This window comes from Oryx dammah, unplaced genomic scaffold, assembly GCF_014754425.2.
Source record: "Oryx dammah isolate SB20612 unplaced genomic scaffold, SCBI_Odam_1.1 HiC_scaffold_5, whole genome shotgun sequence".
Lineage (NCBI taxonomy): Eukaryota > Metazoa > Chordata > Mammalia > Artiodactyla > Bovidae > Oryx > Oryx dammah.
Window position 1 is genome coordinate 65,911,383 of NW_024070189.1, and position 18,171 is coordinate 65,929,553.

Consider the following 18,171-nt stretch of genomic DNA (forward strand, 5'->3'; position numbering starts at 1 on the left):
ACTCAGGCCCAAATCCTATTTAACAGATCAGTAAATTGAGTCTCAGGCAGCCAAAGGCAACCAGCAAGTCAGAAGCATAGAGCGGGTTCCACGCGGAGCTCTCAGACCCTGAAACGTAGCTAACGCCGTGGCCGCAAGGGTAAAATGGGTCTGATTCGTTCACTCCGGGCATAGGATGCCCGCTCGCAAAACCCAGCACTAGGGGCCAGACCTAGAAACTCAGATACGACCAAGACGAAGAGACTGTGCGGGCGGCCACGCAAACCCGAGAATAAAACACCAGCTGTTCCCCGCCCCCGACAGCTTCTCGCGGCCTTCAGCTCGGAGAGTCCCGCCTCTTCGCTAGGCCGAGCGAAGTGGGCGGGGAGGAGGCGGGGCCTAGTCACGAACTGCAGGCAGCCTTGCCAATCACGCTTTCGCTACCTCCGATTGGCCCCGGCCTCCGCCTTATCTTTCCATCTCACGGCCCTTCCCGCTTGCGTCACAAATATACTTCCAGCTCTCGTGCGCCTCCGCGCTGAAAGATAGTTCCTGCCCCCGCGCCCCCGCCGTTGGCCGACAGATCCCTGGCGCTCCCCTTCCAGGCGCAGGGCTCCGCGGGTCCGCAGCCGCATCTAGCGTGCGCGTATGGGCGAGCGGCGGCGGCTGGGCGAGCGGGAGGTGGCGGAGGGATCCGCGAGAAGCGACGGGGCGGGGCTCTCGGGGCGGGGCCTGTCGAGGACGGGGCGGGGCGCGGGGCAGGGGGCGGAACATGTCTCCCGCCGCAGGAAGATGAGGCAGCGGCCGCGGGCGTAGCGGGCCGGACCGAGCCCAGCGACGCGGCAGGAGGGCACCGCGGGCTCGTCGCACTCCGTCTCCGCCAACTCCAGGGCCGTGCGCAGGGCCCGCGGGGCGGACACGCGGGGAGCCGGGCCACGCGCCGCCGCCCACGCGCGCCCCTCGGGGCCGCGACGCCTCTTTGTCCGGGGGGGCCGTTCATGCCACCGCCCCCCGCGCGTTGCGGGCCGGGCCGCACCGAGCAGGTGAGCGCGCTGGGACCCTCCGCCGTTCGGTGCCCCGGCAGACCGGGCCTCTTCGCGCGGCGCCGTTACGCCGGGACCCGGGGACGCCGGGCGGGGGCGGGCTGGGCTGGGGGCGGCGCGGCCGGAGTCATTGTTCTCCAACTTTGCGCGCCGGAGGGGGCCAACGACGTGGAGAGCGCGCTCGGGCCCGCGCGCCCCCGCCGACCGGCACTTCGGGAAAGTTTGCGGAGCTGGGCGGGGGTGACGCGGAGCCGCCCAACTTTGCGGCGGGGCAGCGGCGCGGGGGCCGCGGGCGCCCCCTTCCCCGGGGGCCCGGCCGGCGGCGGAGTTTGGAGGGGAGCGAGCGAGGGAGAAGGAGCGTCCTTTTGTCTGCGGGGAAGGTGCGCCGCGCGCCTGCGGGCTCGGGCCGGGGCCAGGTTGGGGGACACATCTGCTCTGCGCTCCGCGGGCGCGGGCGGCGGGTGCGCCCCAAGCTTCAAAGGGCTCCCGGGCCGCGCCGCGCCGCCCGCACCGGCTGCGGGGGGTGGGGTGGGGATTGGTTTCCCGGGCCCCCTGTCTCCCCTCCTCTCCCCCACCCCGAGGACGACGGTCCTGCCCCTCTCCTCCCAAAGTGGCTTCGAGCCCCCCAAAGTCCTCGTGACATTCTGGAAGTATCTCAGCTCCCCTAGAGAAGCATGTTTCAGCCCCCCCTCAGGTCCGCTTTAAAATCGGTTTCAGCCACCCCACGAAGAAGTGCGGTTTCGTACTCCTCAAAAAAAAGTCAGTTTCACACGCCCTCCAAAAAAGAAAAAGCTTCGCGGGGGAGGGGGTGCGCCGGGGCATCCGTTTCACACCCGTCTCCAGTTGGCAAACAAAGCGGGGGTTTCTCCGCTTCTGAAGTCGGGTCTCCCTCCACCTCGGAACCCTAGCTTCCCTCGTGGCCCCTACGGTTTCTGCTTGCCGCCCTCCTCCCCGCTGGGGGCCCGGGAGGAGACCCTGGAGGGGCCTCGCTGTCTGACTGTGGGACGGGGACCTGTTCTCTCTCTTCTGGGTGTGGGATGGTGCCTGGCAGGTGGATTCCCCCTCATTCTAGAATGGAGCCCCTAGGGACCTTGGGGGGTGGGGGAGACTCGGGACTTGGGATCCCCTTCCCCCAGGGCAAGAGATATTTTCAAAGTTGCTTAAAAATAATTGCCGGATACATCGTGACAATAAAACAACCTAGGGTGGTGTTTCTCTTTTCAGAGTTCGGTTGTTTTTCGTGGTGGGAAGTTTTGTGGGTCGGTCCCTGCGCGGGACACCCCCGCTGCCAGTGTAGTCGTGGGACAGGAAGGGGGCTTCGCAGTCTTACTTGTGGATTTATTTTGCTGTGAATTTGGGGGTGACCAGGCCTTCAACGTGTTCTGACAGCTGTTGGGGGGGGTCACCAAGTTTCCGTTGGGGCGGGGCCGGGTCGCCCCTCCCTCTTCGCGGGGGCGGGGCCGGGGCTGGTGGGAAGCGTCCGGGTGGGAGGAAATAGGAGAGGTGGCGGGGAAAGGGGCGGGTTCTGACCGATCTGGGAAGGGACCACTCAGCCCCCCATCCAGTGTAACATTTGCAACTTGATTCCTTGGTGGTCGCTGAGGGAATTCAGGGGATCTGCTCTGTGCTGCCTGAACCCCGTTGTTCAAACTTCCCCATGGCCCTGGGGAGGAGTCTCTAGGGGCCCCAGTCCCGGAATCCTGGCTGCGAAGGACCCAGACCCTGGGAGCATTTAGAGGGGCTCTTAAACAGCCTCCCCATCTGTCCACCTCGGCTGTCCTCATTCATGCTTCTTCTCTCCCTCCTCCCCTCTGCCTGCACCCGTGGTGGCCACCATGCAGGGCTGTCTCTAGGCCTAAGGAGCTGACCCCGGCCCCTCGTTGCCCTTGGAGAATGAACCAGTCGCAAAGGATGGCGCCTGTAGGCACGGACAAGGAGCTCAGTGACCTCCTGGACTTCAGCATGGTGAGCGACCCTACCCACCCTTCCTCTCCGCCTAGCTCTCCAGGGCCCTGGGACCATGGGAAGAAGCCACTGCCCAAAACACCTCCAGTATCTGGACCTCAAACTTGTTTGGGTCAAAGGACCCCAAGTGGGGCTGGCGAGATTTAGGGAGCTGCCAACGGATGGGTTGACACCCCTACAAAAGGGTGCAGCTTCAGGGCACCTGTCACCCAACTGTATGCCTTGGCACAGAGTGGGTCCAGCCCACTCCTTTACAGCTGGGGAAACTAAGGCCCAGAGTAAGGGTGGGGCTGCCCAGGGCCCTCAGTTCCTCCTTGCGGAGGCTTGGCCCTGAGACCCCAGCTTGCTTTGGGCATGCAGTGATCTTGGCAGTGATCTTGCTTCTAATATATAGGATGGTGTGATCAGGGTTATTCACAGCACTGTCGGTGCAAAAAATGGGAGTGCCCAATGTGGGGGCCTTCTGTGAATGGAGAGAGGACACACACAGTGGACGTGTGATTGTTCATTTATTTACTCACATGAGAGCCAGTGCACAGTGTCACCAGGAGCTGGGGCCATAAGTGACCGGAGACCTTGAGAGCAATGCACAGGAATCTGGAGGGATGGGAGTGCGGGGTGTGGCAGAGGATGTCCCTACACTTCCCAGGCAGTGTGCTCCACCAAGCCACAGCTTCAGAGAGGGTGCTGGCTTCCAGAGGTCACATAGCTCAGACAGACCTGGGGGCTGGGGGCTGGAAGCTAGAGCTTCCCTTGGAGGAGTGGGGGCCTTGGTTTGCCCATCTGTAAGGTGGGCTGCCTGTGACAGAAGTAAACCTGGGGACTGTATGTGGACTTCCTAAATCCTGCCCTTCTCCCTGCCCCACTGAGCACCATTTTGGTTTGATTCTTTTGGTCTGAATCTGATCATCTGCTGGTACGAGGCCTAGGCCACTGAGGTCTGTCAAAAACAAAAGTCCCCAAGCTGAAGCCACCCTGCGGAAAAACAGCCCTCGGGACAGAGCGGCCACGGCTCCGGAAGGGCCAGGCTGGTATTTTTAAGCCCCGTTTTATTTTTTCCTCCGCGGGTGAGTAACCAGGGGTGCTTCTCAGTTGTTTTTTTGTTAAACTGACAAGTCACAGACTATTGGGCTGGAACAGACCAGCTTAGGGGTCAGGGGAGGGGTTGGCCCCTTCCCCCTGCCACCCGACAGCCCCAACCACTTGCCCACCTCCCCTTTCTGTCTGGAGGGTCCAGACCGCCCCCTTCCCCACCAGCTCAGAGCCAACAACCCATTTCATGGATAAGGAGACTGAGGTGGAGTGGGAAAGGTGCCCAGTGTCTATCCTCTGGGGAAACCCAGAACTGGATCTTTTTCACTCTCCTTGTCATCATGGGGAGAGAGGTCCAGACACAGCCCCAGTTGCGGCTCACAGCTCTGCCTCCCACCTGCCCCATAGAAGTTGGCTTAATTTGTTTTCTTAAAACAACCTAATTTCAACTAAAACAAAGATTTTAAAAGGAAGCATATCTTTGGGGCAGGTCCATGTGAAGGAAATGAGGTAACTGTCACTTAAACACCAGAGAAGAAAGCTGCCCCCAGCTGTTAAGATCCATGTCCTCCTGGTGTGGGGCTTCTTGTTAGATGGGTGGTCCTGAGTGCATGTGGGCTCTGAGCGCTGTCCCTCAGGTGGGCCTGAGGTTGTCCCCAGCCTGCTGATGGCCTGGAACGACTGGGGGCTGGGGAGGGTGCTGTGGACAGGCGCTGGCACGGTGGTCCGACTGTACTCCTCTGAGCCTTGTGCATGCCCCCGTGTGCTTGGGTTTCACAACAGCCCACGCGTCCTGAGCCCTGAGTCCCATTTCACAGAAGGAAACACTGAGGCTCTGAGCAGTGCGGGGGCCTGTCTGGGCTGATCACAAGACTTGAAGTACCTACAGGACACAGCCCAGTGCCCCCTGTGGCAAGTGCCACGTCAGCGGCCCCTGGCACCCTGGAGGATGAAACAGAAATGGAATTGAGCCCCTGCTCCTCCTGGGGAGCTTGACTGATGACCCCCAGGCCTGCCCCTCCCCTGGCGCAGGCCTAGGGTCCCCAGCGGGAAAGGGGCCCACTTTGAGGACAGGGCCCTGGGTCCAGTGAACACCGCACTGCCCCCAGAGGGGGACACAAACCCCAAGAACGCACATCCAGCCTGGGTGTTCACCTGCCATGAGCCTCTGCACTCACCCTGCCAGCTTAGCCTGTGGCCTCAGTTTCCCATTCTGTAGAATGGGGTGTGCAGGCAGAAACCCCCTTCCTGGTCCTTCCCCAGACTCGTGATGCTACCCCCAACAGTCACACCCACAAACCCCACACCCTCACCTCTTGGTTGGCCAGGGAGGGTTTGGGGGGCCATCAGTCGCTCCCCAATTAAGTCCTAAGCCCTGATTCAGGCCAGTCTGAGTCACCTGGGGCCCAAAAAGAACCTCTGAACTCAGACCCTTGGGGCAGGGCAGGACTGTGTTGTGTTTTTTTTCTATGGCACAAGGGTTTGTTGATGTTGGGTTTTCCCAGTTAATGCTGCTAAGCTGTTTAATCTTAAGGGACTTAACACCGTGGGTTTGGGTGAGTGAGTGGGGAGGCTGGTGGGGGTTGGGGGTGATGTTCCCATACTGGGTGCCCCCACCCTCAGGAGAACTGCCCAGTCACTGGCAGGGAGGGGTACAACCTCGAAGCAGAGCCTAGAATGTGGGGCTGCTCCCTGTCCTGGCAGTGGAGCCTGGGTGTCTTCCCCTCACCCTGCCACTCGTGGGGTCGGACACAAGGAGAGGTGGAAGCCAGGCTGGTCAGGGAAGGTCAGGGTCAGAGGCTGGACCTGGACCCCAATGCCTGGGGATCCGTCTGAGGTATAAATGATCACTTTTATTTAAAGCTGGAACTTAAAAGTGTATCCTTTCTAAGAGTAGGGATTATATCAAGTGCTCTTAATTCATCTTTGGAAAGCGGTAAACAGGAGTTTTTGAATTCCACTGGGGACCGTGATCTAGGAGGTACTCCCTGGGGGTGGGGGTCCCACTGGGACAGGACCCCGGCAAAACTGTGATCTCTACTTACCCTCTCCCTCCCTCCCTGCAGATGTTCCCACTGCCTGTGGCCAACGGGAAGAGCCGGCCTGCCTCCCTGGCTGGGACCCAGTTTGGAAGCTCAGGTAGGAGGACCCCACTGCCTTCTGGCTTTGTTTGAGGGAGGTGATCGTTGCTTGGAGGGTGGGCCAGGCAGCCCAGGACCACCACTGCCGGGGGCTGGTGGACCAGGCACCAAGGGAGGAGGTGTTTGGGGGCAGTGCTCAGGCCCACCAGGTGGTGTGGGGATGAGGGGCTTGGGGTAGTGTTTCCAGGCTCACAGGTAAGCGTGGGATGGGGCGACAGTGAGCCTGAGGGAAGCTGGAGAACCAGCCGTTGTAATGGTCTTGTGATCTGCCGTGGGGCTAGGGGAGGGAGTCCAGTGGTTAGCGCAGAGTTGCTGTCCAGTCTAAGGTGGGCACTTGGGCCTCCAAGGTCTCCCTGGCCCCCGTGGGTTCTGGGTCTCCAGTCCCTCCCCAGGGGGGAACCCGAGGCCAGAAGGGGTGTGGTGTGGAACCCCAGCTCTCCACATCCTGCCCAGCTCCTGGCTGTTCTTGGTCAAGTGTGTATTTGGCACATTCTGTATACAAGACCAGGCTCTGGGGTGAGCGACTGGCCTGGTGTGCTCTAGATCTGGGGGTTTGAGTGTTCACACGGGATTGTCCCTGGCACTCCTGGATGAGCTGGTCACCCCTGTGGCACCAAGTACAGAGGGTGGACGGGGAGGACAGACAGGCTGCAAGTAGCTTACAGCAGGGGTTAGGCAGCAGAGTGCTGGGGGAAAGCTACCCCGTAGCCAGGCAGAAGGGCCATCTCCAGGGAGATGTCTGAACTGAGGCTTGTGAATGCCGAGCCCCCGGGGCAGGACAGTTCCTGGGGTGCTGGAGGAGCAGAGTGGTTAAGTCGTGGAGGGCCTGGTGGGCTCAGGGGAGGACTCAGGCTTTTCCCCTAGGGAGGTGGGAGCCCTGGAGGGCTGTGGGCAGAGAGACGAGCTCAGTGCGTGTTGGGGAGGATGGCTGGGGGGTCGTCTCCTTGGGAAGGCTGGCGCTGTATGTGGACTTCAGTATTTCTACGGCCTTCAGTATTTCTACGGCCCTGGGATGGAGGCTGTGTCCTTTCATGTCTCTGGGGTCACGATAGAAGTGTCTGTCTTCTCCAGATTCCACTGGGGTGGCTGCGGGGAGCCGGCTGGAGGTGGAAGGGGTTTCGAGGGTGGTTAGTGCTCACTCACCCCCACCTCCTAAAGGTGGGGGTGGCATTGTCTGCTGCTGCCCGGCACTGGCCTTCCTCTCCGCCGGAGGAAGTGGCCTCAGGGCTGGCTGGCGTCCTCCTGAAGTGTGGAAATCCCCACCGGCCACCCTGCCCCCCAAACAACCCTCAGGAGCTCGGGTTGCTGCTGCTTTCCTGCTTCAAGCAGAAGGCCAGGCCCTGGGAGGCTTCCTGGAGGAGGTGGCGTTGTCCTTCCTCCTCAGGAAGGTGAGGTGTCTCCCTCACCTTCCCCCAGGCCTCTTCCTGACTCTCTTCCCTTTTCCAGGGTTTGCTTGGGGCCAGGAGCCCCCAAGCAAAGTCCTCCAAAGATACCCTACACCTGTCCCAGCCTGGGGCCCCCCCTGTGGATTTTTCAGGTTGATTTTCCATGGTTCCTGCAGGCCCATTTCACTTACAGCCCCACCTGACCATGTTGGATGGGAAGGGTCTGGTCTTAACCCCTTGTATGTCAGGGCTAAGCTTTCTTGCCCACGAGGGTGTGGTGTGGCTGGACCATCCCAAGGTCCCCTGTTCGTTTCAAGCCATTAGTGCTGCCAGGAGTGAGGGAGGGGACACGGGGCCGGGAGCCCTAAGACCTGAGCTCAGGGGCCCCCTCCTTGCTGTCCTGTCAGACACAGGGCAGGCTGTATCACCTGACCCAGGTGACATGCCTGCATGCCTCAGTTTCCTCATCTATAAAACAAGTCTCCCTGTCAGCTGATTCGATGAGTCTTTGGGCGTGAAGGTGCTTTAAGACCTGAGACATAGGGCCGTCTCCATGTCTGCCTTGAGCTCACAGTAAAGGGGGGTCCTGCTCCAGACGTGAGAGCCCCAGGAACAGAGACTGGCCCCTTTAGGGGGCTCTCCCTTTCTCCTTCCCTGGTGGAGCTGGAGACCCCAGGAAGAGGCCAGGGATGAGTGTTGGTGGTCAAACTGCAGGACGGGGCTTGGGGAAGCCCCCTGCTTTCTGAGCCTGGGTCACCGCCCTCCAGACAGGCAGGGTTGCCTTAAGGGGATGAGAGCTCCAGGGGGTCCTGCCAGCCCAGTCCTCCCTTTCCGCTCGGTACATTCTGGCTCAGTGTCTGCTTGGAATTCCTTCAAGTCCACTTGCATTTTCCTAGACCTGCTCCGAAAAAGCATTTTGCATCAGAAGAGCAGCTGCCCAGGCCGTGGGGAGGGGTCTCCAGCAAGAGGGTCTCTGGGTGTGTGGGCTGAGCAGCCGCCCTGCCAGTCTGTGCTGTCTCTGTCTAGAGACTCTGTCTAGAGACATTGAAAACACGCTAACCTGACGCGGAGGCTTGCTTGTGTTAGATCAGAAGGCTGTAGAATGAGAATAGTTTTTCCACCCCCTCCCTTTTGGGAAACCCCGAGGCACAGCTGTCTCAGTGGCAGCACCTCCTGTGCCCAAAAGTATAGGGTCAAGGGCCCTCTACCCAGAAACGTCAGGAGGAGCTGGCTGACCCCAGAGGAAGGGCTTCTCTGTTGTCATGTCTCTGCAGCTCTCCTGGTTTGTGTTTCTAAATGTTCATAACACATTCTTGGTACAAACCTCACAGGCAGGCAAGGCGGTGTCCGCGCTGGGTCAGCACGGATGTGTGGTTACAGCCTCAGCCTAAGCTCCAGACCAGAACCGCTGGCCGTGGACCTGTGTCCATGGTGAGGATGACCCTCTGGCATCCCAGGGTCGGCTCTTCCCCACCTCTTCCAAATCCGCTTCTTGAGCGGGCGCTAACGTGTTAATGAGCGATTATCTTTCCAGAAGCATATTGGTCAGATGGGTTATTTTCTTATAAATTTCTGATCATTGTCTTGAGCCCTTCTCCCTTTTTACTTGGATTTAGTCAGCTTTTTATTTTGACATCACAATATATTCATGGGAAGTTGTAAAGAAATGTGCAGGGCAGCCCCAAGCCCCTCCCCAGCCTACCCCTTCCCAGCCTCCTCTCATATGACACGGAATCAGGAGACTGACCGTGGTACAAGCCACAGAGTTTACTCAGTATTTTAGTTTATTCATGAGTCCTACGTGCACCATTTGTGTGTCTGAGGCTCCGTCCAGTTGTGTCCCACATGTAGCACCATGAAGCCACCCCCACGGTCTCTTCGGGACTGTTCCATTGCCCTACGACCTCCCACCTGCAGCCATTCACCCCTCCCCACCACCTCACCCTGGCAACCCTTGATTTCCTCTTCTCCATTTTCCCAACTTCGCTGTGTTGAGGATGTTGCGTACATGGAACCACACAGCATGGAGCCTTCTGGCATCAGCTTTTTCCACTGATCACACTTCCTTGGAGACCCATCCAAGTTGTTGGATCAACCTTCTGTTCCTTTTTATGGCTGCCTGATGAATTTTTAAACAACAGCAATAGTAACACCAGCAACTTATATCAGCATTTCTCAAGCACTGTACTCCAGGAACCAACCCTAGATCATTCATTCTGAGTCCTCAGTCCTCCTGGGGTGGTGAGACAGGTACAGTCATCTCCCCCATTATACTTAGGATAAAGCTGAAACTTTGAGAGTTTAGTAACCATCCGAGCTAACCACCCAATGCTGTATTCTCTTTGTAGTGTCCTGTGCCCTATACTGGTCTTACTGATTTGCAGGAGCCTTTTATAGGAAGGATATTAGTGTTTTGTGATCTGTGTTGCAGCCTTTTTCATAAGTTTTCATTTATAACTGTTGTTGATGATGTAGATTTTCAATTCCTCTCAGTGGTTTACAGGTTTCATTTTTATGTTGTCAAGTCTTTCCATTTGTTCTAGCCATGGTGCTATTTCTGAGAAATTTTTAAGAATTAGATGACAGTCCATTCTGCAGGGCAGATGTGACGGTCATGAATGTGCTTATTCCTCATTCCATCAAATTGAGGAATAGACAGGAAAAGACGCTGGAGGGCAGAAAAGGACGCCTTTACGGCTTTTGTGAGAGCAAAGAAGTGAAAAATAAGTGGGAGTTAGAGAACCTCAGTGATGGAGTGATCAAGATTGAACTTACATAGCAGTTCCTGGCCAATGGCACACATCCTACTAACCTGTGGGACTGCTCAGAACAGACACTCTTGGGCCCTTTTCATCAGAGATACTGATGAAAAGCCTGCATTGAGGCCTGAAAGGCACCTTCAGTTAGAAGCACTTATCCTTCAAAGGCCAGGCCCTGTAAATAGGGATCACACTTTTTATAAAAATAGATCACATACCAAGCATAATAAAAGGATGTAACAAAAAAAAAGTGACCAAAATATAATTCTTCATATTCTTGAGAACAATGCAGTAAAACTACAAATAAAAGACCAAAAAATGCAGAAATAAACAAAAAGCCTAACTACTTGGAAATAACAAAATTCCTTTTTGTCTGCCTGTTGAGTTAAAGAGGAAAGTAAAACACAGCCAGGCTAGACAGAAATCAGCAATAATGTAAACAAAAGAAACAGGTGCAGCCAAAGCTGTACTTGGAGAGGAATCATAGTCTTTGACAGTCTTCAGATACAATGGAAAGAAGCAGAGTAAGCATTTAATTTAGGAAGTTCTAGAACAGAATAAACTCAAGAAAATCTTTCTTGGTGGTTCAATATGCCTCAGAGCATAAAATTGCCATTTAGCCATGAATTTTTGCCTTATATTTTTACTTTCCTATAAAAATATAAATATTTTACTTTAGTACTACCCACTGTTAGTTACTATAGCTTTGTGGTGTATTTTATAGTCTTATCTCAATTTTTGTTTTCCAGGTCCCCACCCACATATTTTGAGATATGCTGATTCTTTTCTTTGATCTTTAGAATAATTATGTCTCCTCTCATCCCACATCCCTTCAAAAAAAAAAAAACCTGTTAGGATTTTGATTTTATGTTAAATTCATAGATAAGTTTAGGAAGAACTGTTTGTCTTCGTGGTGTTACATTTTTACATTGTAAGAACCTGGTGTCTTCTCCCTTAAATTTCAACCCTTAATATTAAGTTTTTAAGATAAACTTTGAAAACTGAAATTATAAGGCACTTAATCACTTTATAGTTTTGGTTTTTTCTTAATTTGGTCACATAATCCTGCAGTGAAGGTTGTTTCTAGGTGTTTTAGGACTTTCTATACTGTGGTTGGAGAGCCGACTTACTGGAAAAGGCTCTGATGCTGGGAAAGAGTGAGGGCAGGAGGAGAAGGGGACGACAGAGGATGAGATGGTTGGATGGCATCACTGACTCAATGGACATGAGTTTGAGCAAACTCTGGGAGATAGTGAATGACAGGGAATCCTAGCGTGCTTTAGTTCATGGGGTCACAAAGAGTCAAACATGACTTGCAGCTGAACAACTGTTGTTTGGGGATCTTTTTCATCATATTTTCTATATGGTTGCCTCCTGACATCCCCTAATTAGGTTCTTCCCTTGGCTTGGTTTTCCAAGTAAACCACCTGCAGGCACCCAGCTTCCTCCATCCTGGTGAGGATGCCATGTGCCTTTCCCATCAGCCATTGTTTCTGGAACCACACAGGCATGTGCTGTTGTGCTGTTTGGCTGTTGTCAGCAGGACTGGGCCTGATCCTGGCTGTTGATTCGAGATAGATCTCTCTGACTGTGTTCATCATGTTCCGGGCATTTCCTTCTGGTCCTATACAACTATCCACATGAGTGATTGGCATCATCGTGGTGTGTTGGGCACCCTAGGACGGCCCCTGCTGTCCTCCTTCCCCACCTCCTGACTGTCCAGAAATTAATGGTTTTTCTTACCCTGAAGCACCCTGAATTTCGCATTTGGTCTATATCCTTGTTTAACTGCCAGACCAGATCTGCCAGCCTCAGGTTTGCATTTTGCATGTCATGTGGGGTTCAGCCTTTTTACTTTTTTGATATTTATTTATTTGGCTGCATCACAGGTTAGTTGCAGCACATGGGCTCTTTCGTTGTGGCATGTGGGCTCAGTAGTTGTGGCGCATAGGCTCTCTAGTTGAGGTGCATGAGCTCAGTAATTGTGGCACATGGGCTTAGTTGCCCCGAAGCATACGGGGTCTTTGTTCCCTGACCAGGGATTAAGCCCACCTTCCCTTTGGTGGCAGAGTCTTGCCAAATTGGAAGGCATAGTCTTGACGACTGGACCACCAAGGAAATCTCCTTGTATCTGTTTATTGATTTTTCTTCCAAGGAGTCTACTTCATTGTGGAATTGATGTTTATCAGTTGATTGCTTTTCTCTGCCCTATTTCTGTATTGTTTTATTTTACTTTCTCACTTTCTTTATTTTTTGGCCATGCCATGTCACTTGTGAGATCTTAGTTCCCCAACCAGGGATCAAGCCCAGGTCCTTGGCAATGAAAGCTTGGAGTCCTAACCAGACCATCAGGGAGTTCCCCACTACTTCTGTATTTAGTCCTCCTTTTTTGTTAAGTTTTTCTTTTTGCTTTTGAATTGAAGTCTCATTCGTTTACCTCTGTTCTCTTGAGGGTTATAAATTTCCCTCTGAGGACCACTTTGGCCATATCTTGTTGGTTTCAATAATGTGTATTTTCATTATTTTTAAATGTAGATTCTTGATAATATAAAAAATTTTTTTTTTCCCTTCTGGTCAAGTTCTTTCGGAGATTTCCAGTTTTCCAGTTGGGGAGTGGAGGGTTTGTTCCTCGACTGGCTCGTTTCTGGGTCAGTGATGCAACGAGTAACCACGGCTTGGGCTGTTGCCACTGCTGGGGAGGTGCGGGGTCTTCCTGCTTGCCTGAAATGGCCCTCTCGTCATTCTTCCTGAGGCCTTGAGGGGCACTTTGACCCAGAGCTGTGAGAGTTTCGTCTCCTGCTCATCGCAGTCAAGCTTTTCATTTGTCCAATGTCAAGGACACAGGACAGTGGGGTCCTGCCCACTGTCAGCAAAAACCCACCTTCCATTCCAGCGAGAGTTTGCGCCTTGAATTCAGACTTGTGTATAAATGTCTTGGCCCCTCCATTTCACTGGTGTTATTTGGTATGTCTATGTGCATCTGATCGTCTTCCCGAGTCACTTGTTCCAGAGCGCTTTTCAGGTTTCAGAAAAGTCGAGTCTGCGTCCCTCTCACACTTTTCATACACTGATGGTAGTTTTTCTTCCTTGCATCCGGGTCTGGTGTGCTTTCTTGGGTTGAGTTTGGCAGCCTGTGCTGGTTTGCAACTCTGTTGGTGGGGGTCCAGGCCGATCCTCCTGGATCAGGCTGTTTCCTCCCCAGAAGTGAAATCACATCTTCGTGCTCTGCGGGAAAGTGACCTTCCCCTGGCCTCCTGTTTGGTTTGAATACACTGCCACTTTTTAAAAATGTCATTTCTCTTTTCAAGTCCTGTCCTGTTTGTTTGTATCCAGCTGGGAAACACGTGTTCTTGTTATATTAATTCTGCCACTTAGGAGACCTCAGTCTCCTCATCTTTGAAGTGGGGATGATGGCAGCTGCTCAAGGGTTCCTTGGGAGAAACCATGGGGAGTCCCCCGGGCAGTGCACCGCCTGTGCACTCTGGTGCCCACTCTTGGTGGGATAGTGTCTTAAATTCTGTTTAATGTGTGGGTCAAAGGTGCCCGCTCATCACTTCCTCCTGACTGGAGTGGCCTGTGCTGGGATTACCCTCCTGCCTGGAGCGCTTCCTTCTGGATGTTCTACAGGCAGGGGCTGCAGCTGATGTCACCTTGCTTCTGCTTTTCTGGTGAGCGGCACCTGGGCACCTGCCTCCTGTGAGCGGCAGTGGGTTGGGATGGGATTGGGGCTGGTACTCCCCAGGGAGGCCTCTATATACCTCCCTGAGCTTCAGTCCTATGGATTGTATTTTTGCATGGGGACGCGAGCACGTGGTGTCCAAGAGGTGTGCGCATTCCTCCAGCTCTTCACTTTTCCCTTTGAGCAGCTAGGTTGTTTTTAACTCGGTGTTTTAGAGTTTGGGTGATTTTTCCCTTGTTCTCCCTGGACGCTTGGGGTCTCAGAATGCCCCCTTCCTTGGTGTTTGGGGGCATCCCCAGAACCCGCCCTTGTGTTTCATCACCTCTTCTGCATTGTCACTTCTGCCTCCCCACCTCTGATGCTGCTTTTGCGAATGTGCTGCAAAATTATTAGTTTCTCCTGTTTCCTTTCTCCCAGAAGCCTTATCTTCTATCCATTCCAGGGAGCCCACAAGCTCTGCAGTTTCCTTGGGAACGCACATGCGACGGTGGTAGTCTTAGATACCCTTCTGTTTCCTGGGATCGATCCTAAATCCATGAACATGGCTGTCTTCCGTATTCTGGTTTTGTTTTGCCCTGTGCCTGTTTTTGCAGGGAATTCCTGACTGGGATTCTGAACTTAGGTTTGGTGGTGGGGTGGAGTCGAGACCCTCCCACCCGGCCCGTTAGACTGGAACAGAAGGGGGTCTTTCTGCTGTGCTTTGTCAGGAATCTGAAATTCATAGGAGGGGCGGGGCAACTTCTGCACCTGAGGGACCCCGTTTCTCTGCATTATCAGCTGTTTTTGGGACCCCCCTCCTCCACATGAGGGCCAGCTCCTTCCACTGGGGAAGCCCCTGGGGTTAGGGGTTTCTTCTCCAGGGGTTCATGAGAGGTTGGGTTGGAGTGAAGCCTTGGTTTGGAAGTGGTGGGGTGTTACTCTCACTGACTTTCTCTTTAGCCTCAAACCTTCTTGCTTGGAGGCAGTGCGGGAGCCCTTTAGGTGCTGTTAATTTTTTCTCAGGTGTGATCATGGTGTGTGTTGTGGTTTATATCGTTATTATTTAGTTTTTATTTGGGTGGTTCACATGTCCAATGGAGCAGTCGCTAGCCACTTACGTCCATCTGAGCGTGTGTTAATTAGCCCCTGGTGGCGGTGGGAACTCTTCCCGGTCCTGGAGGCCACAATGCAGGCAGGTAGTCGCCACATGTGACCACGGGAGGATGGCACAGCAGATGACGTTTTGATGGGTTCAGTAGCTGTCGGATCAATGGAGGGGGCCACGGGTGTCTGTGGAGGTTGTTTGGGGGCTAGCCCTGTGCAGGAATCGCTGGGGACAGAGGGGGCCAGCACGGCAACCTCCCTGTCGGGGGACAAAGGGTCATCAGGTGTGGGGACCACCCAGGCAGACCTTGGGTGGGGTCGAGATCTGCTCACCTGCTGGGGGTCAGGTAGGAGTGAGCTGGGAGAGAACTGTGGTCAGGGAGGAGTCTGGTCTCTACCCTGAGGGCAGTGGGGAGCCCTGGGAGAGGCTGGAGGGAGGGAGCAGAGCTGTCCTGCCCAGGGTAGTGGGTGTACAGGGAACCTGGGGGGACACTGGTGCAGGGTGGTGGCTTGACCCAGGGGACACACCCTAGCTGAGCCAGGGTCGGATTGCAGAGCGAGCGTTGGAGTGAGGTGGGGAGAGGATAGCTCCTTGGATTTAGCCTGGGACCCAAGGCCTGGGGCTGCAGGATAGAACCCTCAACAGCGACCATGGCTGTACAGCTGCAGGTTTGAGGTGGGGGCATTGCAGGGCCCTGCTCAGCTGCCGTGACCATCTTCCCCACACTCCAGGTACCAAAGTCCACTGGTCTGGCTGCTTTATACAGGGGGACTGGCTCTAGGATTCTCCATGCTCGGGTCAGCTCACCTTTCTGATAAAGAGCCAGACAGTATGTGCAGCTAATCTACAATGACAAACACCGTTGTAGACAGTGTGGGAACAAATGCCCGTGACCTTGTACTAATAAAGCTTTATTGACCAAAGGAGGCAAGGGCTGGACTTGGTCCAAGGTCCCAGTTGGCGGACTTGCTGTGGAGGAATCACCCAGTACCGAGGCCCCTCAGAGGCGCCCTCCCCCCATGTCACCTGGCCAAGGGGGCAGCCAGCTGGGGTGCGGGCTGGGCAAGTCCCTCTGTGCTGCACTTAACCCCCCAGCCTTCTGCTCCGTCCATCTCTTGCCTCTTGCCGGGGTGGTGGGCTAGGATTGAGCAGAGAGGTGATTTTTCTGGGTGCGGCCCCACCACCACTTCATCCCCAGCTTTATTAAAATAAGAGTGTGATTATTTAAAAAAAAAATACACTCAGACTGTGAAGTCTTATTCTATTAGTACATATTAATTGGAACATGAACAAGGGATGTGTTATGAATATTCATGATGGGTTATTAAAATGTGTAATTAACCCGTGTGGGGGGGATAACTTAATGGGAGTAGTGGGGGAAGGGTCATCCCTATTTTTGTCGTTTCTGGGGCGGGGGGGGGAGGCTGGGCCTGGGGAGGAGATTTTTACCTGAAAGGGAAGAGCAGGGCCTGATTGCCTCTGCCTGAATCTTGTGGGGCCTGTGTTGGCTGGGTCCCTGGGTGTCAGGCCCCAGGAGCGCCCCTCAGCCCTGCCAGGCTTTGGGGTGCAGGGAGGCTTGGCTGTGGCCTTGGACCTGGCCTCCTGCTCTTGCTCGAAGTTCCTGGGCCCTGTTGTGAATGCCCACAGGAGTGGGGGACCTAGAACAGAATGAGTTCATCTAGGAGAGGGGCTGTGCTAGAGGGCAAGAGGACGACAGGTAAGCGGGTGTGGAGGGAAACTGGGGCTCAAGTGCTGGCCCTGTGCCCGAGGTCACCCCCTACCACCAGCTGCTCTAGTTCCTGTAGTCCAAGTGAAGGCCCAGAGCCTTGGGGAACAGACACCCCAAACCGGATGGATTCATGGAGACCATGGGAGCTCCCTCTATGACCCCCTGCTCACCATGGCAAGTCTCAGCCCCCCATCATAATCACACTGGAAATTTTTGATTAGAAAACAAAATCTTAAGTGAGCTATGTGAATATTTATCAGAAGATTAATATGCACAATTATGAAAATTAGACAGCGATTAAACACCAATTCTCCAGGGGAGATGATTAACACAAAGGCACCAAAATAGGAGGCTGCAGTTTGAAGTAAGTTTCTGGTACAGATGAGCAAAGGAAGGCTGGGTGAAGGTTCCAGCTAGGGTGTTCTGGATGTGTACCATGCAGGGTCAGGGCGTGGGGGAGGGGTTGTCTTTTGGCACAGCCTGCAGTGCTGGGCACGGCCCTCCCCCCATCTCTCGCCCAGCCTAGCTTGGGGAGCTTTGACTCAGTGTCAGATGTGGACACCCCCTGTCCTGCAAAGTGGGATGTGTTCATTACCCCACTTACTGAGGAGAGAACCTGAGACACGGGAGGGGCCCCAGGACTGCTCATTTTTGCTCTTCCGGGCCCTGAGCCTGTGGCCCCTGATGGGCAGTGTTGGAGACAACCCACCCCTCCCCCATGAAAAGCACGAGCACGTGCTGTCTGCCCCTGAACGAGAGCTGGGGAGAGTCCTGGGCCGTGCCTGGCGAGTGTTCAGGGAGATAAGGGCCCCACCCTGCTCACCCCTCCATCCACAGTCCTTGTCCCCAGTCCCAACTGTGGTTAACCCCTGCCACACCTTGGGCTGGGTGAGCAGGGTAAGCTCCTGTCTTCCAGATTGGATTCCACTTTCCCAGGCGCCAGCCTGTGTGCTTTGCGGAGAGTCAGTGGTGGCTGCTGCTGCTCCTCCTTTCAACAAAGGCATGGCCCCACCTTTTGAGTTGGCAGCTACGGGAAAGGGGAGATGAGAGTTCATCTCTTGTTTCCCGTCCCCCACCCCCTGAGAGGCCCAGAGACCGGTCAAGGGCTCCATCTTTCCTGGCAGGATGGAGGCCAGTCCTGGATGGGTGGAATTGGTCTTCTTGGTACCCGTGTACCCAGGGTGCTTGCCACTGGTGGTGGTGTCACTGTGGGCAGAGTGGGGTGGGTGCATCTGGATAGGCTCCAGGGTGGGTCAGAATGGCCTGGAAAGCATCCCAGGTTGTGTAAGGGCTACCCCACCTCTCACCTCTGGCCAGGGGTGGGGGCTGGTGTGGAGTGGGCAGGTGAGGCCCCTGACCCTGCTTTCCTGCCCTA

At 54.9% G+C, this 18,171-nt stretch overlaps 1 protein-coding gene across 9 annotated transcripts in view; it reads left to right on the plus strand.

The window, feature by feature from the left end:
* Positions 1–791: 791 nt before the first annotated feature.
* The window catches only part of TCF3 (transcription factor 3), a 32,672-nt gene continuing 15,292 nt past the window's right edge, over positions 792–18,171 (plus strand). For all 9 annotated transcript variants that reach the window (XR_005721059.1, XR_005721060.1, XR_005721058.1 and 6 more), the window contains exons 1-3: positions 792–1,022; positions 2,864–2,987; positions 6,086–6,158. Coding sequence is in view for 6 of the 9 variants with exons in the window: in XM_040240147.1 (XP_040096081.1) it covers positions 2,916–2,987; positions 6,086–6,158 (145 nt within the window). In the remaining 3 variants the exon portion in view is untranslated. The remainder of the gene's footprint in view (positions 1,023–2,863; positions 2,988–6,085; positions 6,159–18,171) is intronic.